This window comes from Macrobrachium nipponense, chromosome 36, assembly GCF_015104395.2.
Source record: "Macrobrachium nipponense isolate FS-2020 chromosome 36, ASM1510439v2, whole genome shotgun sequence".
NCBI lineage: Eukaryota > Metazoa > Arthropoda > Malacostraca > Decapoda > Palaemonidae > Macrobrachium > Macrobrachium nipponense.
This window is the reverse complement of record NC_087220.1, coordinates 46426697-46433724: the sequence shown is the minus strand read 5'-3', so window position 1 is coordinate 46433724 and position 7028 is coordinate 46426697. Positions and strand designations below refer to the sequence as shown.

General features: G+C 48.6%; 1 protein-coding gene across 1 annotated transcript in view; it reads left to right on the top strand.

Annotated features, from left to right (window-relative positions):
• Window positions 1–324, top strand: part of LOC135203432 (histone H1E-like) — a 14596-nt gene extending 14272 nt beyond the window's left edge. Inside the window, exon 5 of the mRNA XM_064233159.1 lies at window positions 154–324. Coding sequence (XP_064089229.1) covers window positions 154–324 — 171 coding nt within the window. The remainder of the gene's footprint in view (window positions 1–153) is intronic.
• Window positions 325–7028: the final 6704 nt, after the last annotated feature.

Here is a 7028-nt window from a genome sequence, read left to right as displayed (position 1 = left end):
CTCGAACCACGAAGAGCGTCCTGACCTCGCTGCGCGTCAAGAGAGGAAAACTCTAAGTCTTCTCTCGAGGAGCGTCCTTACGCTTGACGCTCAAGCGTCCAGCTTTCGCTTTCAAAGCGTCCTTCTGAGCGCTCTCAAAAGCCTTCTCCACAGGCAAAGCGTCAAACAAAGCCACCCGACGAGCGTCTTCCAAAGCGTCCTGCCGAGCGTCTTCAAACGCGTCCTCCAAGGCGTCCTGTCGAGCGTCCTCAAAGGCGTCCTGACGCGCGGGCGGAGACAGCGACGAACGAGGAGACAGAGAAGGAGACTGCCTCGTCCTCTTGACAGGCAGTCTAGCGTCCTTCCTTCGCTTAGGCTCAACTGCTGCTGGGCGAGTCTTCGAGCCATTAAGGTCGACAATTGGTCTTGAAGCGACGCAAGAATACTCTTCGTAGGTGAAGAACCGAGAGGAGGTGAAGGGCTGCGCCTGCGAGAAGACGAGGGGCGGGGGGACGCCTCCTTCCTTCTCACAGGAACAGCAACCTGCCTCTCCGAGGCGCGAGAGAAGCGCTTCTCAGCGTCGTCCTCGGACGACGTCCTACCTCTCTTCTGTGGAGGAAACGCGTCATACGACGCAGGCGACGACCGCAACGAGAGCGGAGAGAGGGGACGTAAAGCGTCCTCCCTAGGAAAAGTCCTTTTCAAGGACGTGAGTCACTCCGAGAGCTCCACCCCTTGCGCGGGGAGGGCGCCTCGGAGGACGAAAAACAGTCCTTTAGGATGCGAGCCTGAGCACGCTCCTTGGCAGCCTGGGAAGTAGCAACAGGTCCTGCCGAAGGGACGCCAGATCGGTGGGGAGCCCCCGTAACCCTCTTGCGGCTTTCGACATGCCCACTCCCTGAGGTCTGGGAGTCCGACAGAGGTCTAGACCTAGAGGCATTATGGGGCCGATCTGACGCCCCCTCCACAACACTAGGGCACGATCACACACTTTAGTCGAGCCGTTTTCAAGGGCCAACACTTTGGACTCTAGAGTGCGCAATGACTCTAGAATCAGAGACAGGGCATTACCTTCTCCAGACACAGAACTAGGGCCCTCAGGCAACAACACAGGATTAGGTGAAGCAAATTCTACTGGTGTTAATATAGGCGAAATGTTACTTCCCTTACCTTTCGTAGAACCGCTTTTAGAGGAAGACCTCCTGATCCTATCGCGTTCTAGCTTACGCCGATAGGATTCATACACCTTCCATTCATCCTCAGTCAACTTTTGCATTCAATGCAACGATCAACTAGCAACAAACATGCCCCTACACCCCATACATACTGTGTGGGGTCTACCGATGCTTTCGGTAGCCTAACCTTGCAATCACTTCTCTCACACACTCTGAAGCTCACTGAACTTGATCCCGACATCACGTTCATACAAAGCCATCCAAAATCCAAAACAGTCCACTATCGCGTATGCCAATCCAACAATCCAGAGTCAAAACCAAAAGTCAATCCAGATACTTATAACGAGTTAAATCCAAAAATCCTGGGCGGTAAACAGGTGTTTACCGACCGGCGACAGAAAAATATGAATAGAAAATGGGAATGGTTCCTGATATCCGCCTCCAGCGGCGGGAATGGGTACTACCACCTGGCCGCCCACTGCGTGTGCCGCGAGTTTTGAAATTCTGTCGGACTTCGGAGAATACAGCTATATATATATCTGCCAAGTAAGTCTCATGAACAAACTTTATTGTATCTTAACAATTTCATTTTTACACATGCAACTCACCCGGCAGGTATATACTTAGCTGATTGGCACCCTTGGAGGAGGGTAAGAGATAGTTACTCATATGAATAGCAATTCAAAAAACAGGGAAAACAACTTTTGTTGTAGGTACTATAAATAAACTTAAATACCTGATTCCTACCTTATTGGGCAGAAGACTTCATGAGTACTGTCTATGAGTCTGCTTGCCTCAAGAGTTCCAGTGAGGTTGAGACCTGTCACTGAGAACTCTTCTGATCATGTCAATGGGGGCTAGCCCGCTTACTCGACAGAGCCTTATTTTGGATCGTACCAATGGGGCCTATCCCACTTACATGGTAGCGCCTTCACCTTTGTCGTATCAACGGGGACTAACCCTCTTACAAGACAGAGCCTAGGTCCAAAACATTACAAGGAGCATGAAAACAACCAATCTCGACCACCTGACCACACTATTTTTGTTATACACTACGAATTGAAAAGTGGTACTTTTCCCTGACCACTTTCAATCGACCATAAAAAACAACACCACAAGATTAAAGTTCCTAATCTATCTAAACTAAGCTAGATTGGTTTCAGCCCCCTGTCCCAGCACCGAATCCGCAGACACGTAAGGTCCGAGAGAGAAGCACTTATCATAAGTTACACGTACATCTCTCAAATAGTTAGACGCAAACACAGAATTGCATCTCCAATATGTGGATCCAATTAAGTCGTTTATCGACATATTCTTGTGGAAAGCTAATGAGGTTGCTACGGCTCTGACCTCATGCGCTTTAACTCTCAACTGCCCGAGATATTCCTCTTCACAGGCATATGGGCTTCTGTAATAATATCTCTGATAAAGAATGCCTGTGCATTCTTTGACATCGTTCTTCTCGGACTCTTACCGAGCACCAAAGGCTCTCTGAGTTTCCTCCCATTTGCTTTTTCCTCTCTAGATAGAACTTGAGGATCCTTACCGGACACAAGGTTCTCTCTATCCCTCTCCCTACCAGGGAAGTCAATCCTTTAACTTCAAACGTCCTTGGCCCAAGGCTTAGAAGGATTCTCATTTTTTGCTAAAAATAGCGGGTTAAATGACACACTGCAGAATCCTTCCTGAAGCCCACTGCGCTTCTAAAGCCTGGAGTTCACTTATCCTTTTAGCTGATGCTAATGCAAAGAGGAAAATAGATTTTCTAGTCAAGTCTCTAAATGATGAGGTTAGTTGGGAGGTTAAACAAATTTCTCTGACATGAGAAACCTTAGCACCACATCCAGTTCCAGCTGGGTGGTCTGGCTGTCTTGGACTTCGAAGTCTCAAATGATTTAATCAAATCGTGTAAATCTTGTCATCCGTGATGTTTAGTCCTGTATGTCTAAACACCACAGAAAGCATACTTTTATAACCAATTTTATAGTCGAGACTGCAAGGTTACATTTTAGTCTCAAATATACAGGAAATCTGCTATTTCCGTCACAGAGGTACTGGAGAGAGGATACATTCTGATTCTTGGCCCACTTCGGAACACTTCCCACTTCGACTGGTACACGGGTATAGTCGACGGTCTCCTGGCTCTTGCAATTGCCTTTGTAGCCGCACGTGAAAACCCCTTCGGCTCTGACGAGTCCTTCAACAGTCTGAAGGCAGTCAGACAGAGCGCGGGGAGGGTTTTGTGGTATCTGTCAAGTGGGGCTGTCTGAGAAGATCGTTCCGTAAAGGAAGGTACCTTGGAAAATATCTATCATCCATTCAGTACCTCTGTGAACCACTCTTGAGCTGGCCAAAATGGGCGATTAGGGTCAATTTCGCTCCTTTCGTCAAAACAAACTTCCTTATGACGTTCCTATGATCTTGAAAGGAGGAAAAGCGTAGCCTGTCTATTCCTTCCCAATTTAGGAGGAGGCCGTCAATCGCTACTGCTCTTGGATCGAAATCGGAGAGCAGTAGTTCTCCAGCCTGGCATTCATGAGTTGCAAACAGGTCTATGTTTGACCTTCCCCATAGGTTCCAAATTTGATTGCAGACCTCTGAGTGCAGAGTCACTCCGTGGAAATGACTTTATCTCTCCTGCTTCAACAGTCTGCTCTGACGTTTTTCTTGCCTTGTATAAACCTCGTCAAGAGTGTGATGTTCCGCTCTTTGACCATAGAAGAAGCTCTTTCGCCTTCTTGTACAGTGAGAGGGAGTGAGTCCCCCCCTGTTTTCTTATGTAGGCTAGAGCTGTCGTGTTGTCTGAATTTACCTGCAACACTGAGTTCGCGACTTGGGATTCCCACTGCCTGAGCTAGATGCACTGCCACAACTCTTTCTCGTTGATGTGCCAGGTCACCTGTTCCCCACTCCAGGTGCCTGACACTTCTCTCGGGCCCAACGTCGCCCCCCATCCCGTCTCCGACGCGTCTGTAAACAACACTAGGGAGGGGTTCGGTAACTGCAGCGATAGTCCCTCGTTCAGTCTGCCTGGTTCTAACCACCAGCTGAGGCTTTCCTTTATACCTCTGGACAGAGGAAAAGATTCCCACAGATCCTGATTCTTCTGATCCCAATTCTCCTTCCAAGAAGAATTGAAGAGGTCTTATGTGAAGCCTCCCTAGAGAAACGAAACTGTTCCAACGAGGAGAGGGTCCCCAGAAGACTCGTCCATTCCCTCGCGGAACATTGTTCTTTCTCTAGGAAGGTCTTCACTTTTAGAATGCACCGTTCCTGTCTTTCTATGGATGGAAACACTTGAAAACCCCGAGAATCCATCAGAATCCCCAGATAGACAATGCTTTGCTGGGGATCCATCTGGGATTTCCCGAGGTTCACTAACAGTCCCAGGGACTGAGTCAAGTCCAACGTCGACCTTAGGTCCTCCAGACACTGATCCCTGGATTGCAAGCGAATCAACCAATCGTCGAGATACAGCGTATCCTTATTCCTTTTAAATGTAGCCAAATGCTACGTTTTTCATCAATACCGTGAAAACTGGGGAGCTGTGGAAAGACCGAAACAAAGGGCGCGAAACTGAAATACTTGGCCCTGTATCATAAATCTTAGATACCTTCTGGACGAGGGATGGATGGGTACATGAAAGTAGGCATCTTGCAGATCCAATGACACCATCCAATCCCCTTGTCTTAGCGCTGAAAGAAACTGACGACGTCGTCTCCATCGTGAACGTTGTTTTGATCACAAAGTGATTCAGAGCCGCTTACATCCAGCACTGGTCTCCACTCCCCCGAGGCTTTTGGTACCAGAAAGAGGCGATTGTAAAATCCTGGAGAAATGAATGTCTAATACCTTTTCTATAGCCTTTTCTAGCATCTGTTGCACCAGATGTAATAGTGCTTGGTTCTTTAAAGATCTCTGTATCTTGCCGCTAACTCCCTTGGAGTGGTGGTTAAGGCAGGTTTTCCCTGAGGGGATCAGGTATCCTCTCTCGAGGATCGAGAGGGACCAGTTGTCCGCCCACCTCTCTGAGCCCAGACTTTTGCGAACCTCAAAAGTCTGGCTCCTACTGGAGTCTGGAGACTCCTGTCTCACTGCGGCTTTGAGAATGGTCTTCGAGAAGATCGTCCTCTCTTAAACGGCCTTCTACTCTTAGGTGCGGGTCTTGAGGTTGTTCTTCCTCGAAAGGGCTGTTGGAAAGACACTTTATTCGCTGTTTCCCTCTCTCTTAGCCATCGGCACAGCAGGTTTAAGCCTCTTGGCAGACTGAGCAAGAAGATCTTGCGCGTAGCTTTCTCCGACAGTGATCTAGAAATGTCCCTCACGTCTCCTGAGGAAAAAGGTACTCCGAGAGTGGGGCAAAAAAGCAAAGAGGCCTCTCTGCAAGGGAGAAAACAGACTTGGAGAAAAACGAGCTGTAAACTGATCTCTTTTTGAGCACTCTGTTCTCCAAAGAGAGATGCTACTTCTGTGGATCCATCCAATGACTGCCTTGTCCAGGCACGAAACGGACACTTGATAACACCTCCATAGTCACGAACTCCAGATCCTGCGCTCGTTTTTGCTAGAGCTCCTAAGGCCCAATCCATATAGTTGAAGACTTCTAGTGTGCGAAATAGACCCTTGAGTAAATGGTCCATCTCGCACATTCCCCAAGACGCTTTAGCTGAAAGTAGAAAGCGTCTTCTAGATGATTCTAACCAGAGCAGAAAAATCCGCGTTTGCGGAAGCCGGAAGGCCTAACCCCATGGGTTCCTTCGTGTCGTACCAGACACCCGGCTTACCTGTCAAATCTAGACAGAGGACACAAAAACACCATCTTACCTGCCTCCTTCTTAACCAGGAGCCAGTTCTCCAGATTCTTGATGGCCTTTCTCATAGAGAGAGTTGGCCGCATCTTGACAAAAGAGGGGGATTTTGCCAACTTAGTACTCGATAGCAGAGGATCCCGGAGATGGAGGATCAGCCGAACACAGCGAGTCACCAAACTCCTGAAGTAGTAATGCAGAAAGTCTCTTATAATCAGAGACTCCTACTTCTTTGTTCGTCTCTTCTCCATCCGAGACTTCCTCCAAGGTTACATTCGGAGAGGGAGACTTCTTAGGTGAAGAAGTCCTGGCAGGTATGCGACTCTTATCCTTCAAGAGCTCGTCAGAAGAAGCCGCCAGTTTCAATACCAGAGATATGTTTCCTCGGTAAAGAAAAAATAAACGCTTTTTTCCGCTCCCCAGGTTCTTGATACCTGCTAGGGGAGGATCTAGAGCCTGCCTCATCAGGCTCTTGGCGCCTTATCCGGAGAAACACTAGTTTCTATTTCTCGAGCGCCTACTATGAGTAGGGCGCAAATCCAAAGTCAGGATCCTTTCAGGCTCTTGGCGCCTGTGAGTAGAGGCGCTTGCGCCTACTCTTCTGTGACTCTCAGGAGCAGGGCGCGCGTCTGACAAAAGTCTCCTTTCAGGCCCTCTCCTGAATCTTACGCAGGAGAGGCGTCAGATCCTACTCCTGATCTTCCAGGATTAGGGCGCAAATCCCTGGAAGGCTCGTTTTAGGCTCTTGCTGCCTTTGAGGAGAAGAGCTTGCGCCTACTCTTGATCGTCTTACAGAGTAGGGCGCAGATCCAAGATTAGGCTCCTTTCAGGCTCTTGACGCCTGCTAGGAGAACGGTAAGCGTCCACTCTAGATACTCTTCCAGGAGTAGGCGCGAACCCTGTTTAGGTTCTTCGTAGAATCTTGGAACCTGCTAGGAGATGCGCTTGACTCCCTTGAAGAAAGCCTATCATAAGGTCTCGAGTAACTTAACGAGATTCGATCATCCAGGAGTCCTATCGAACGTTGGCGCCTTTTAGAAAAGTCATCCTTAGAAGGAGAGCCTTT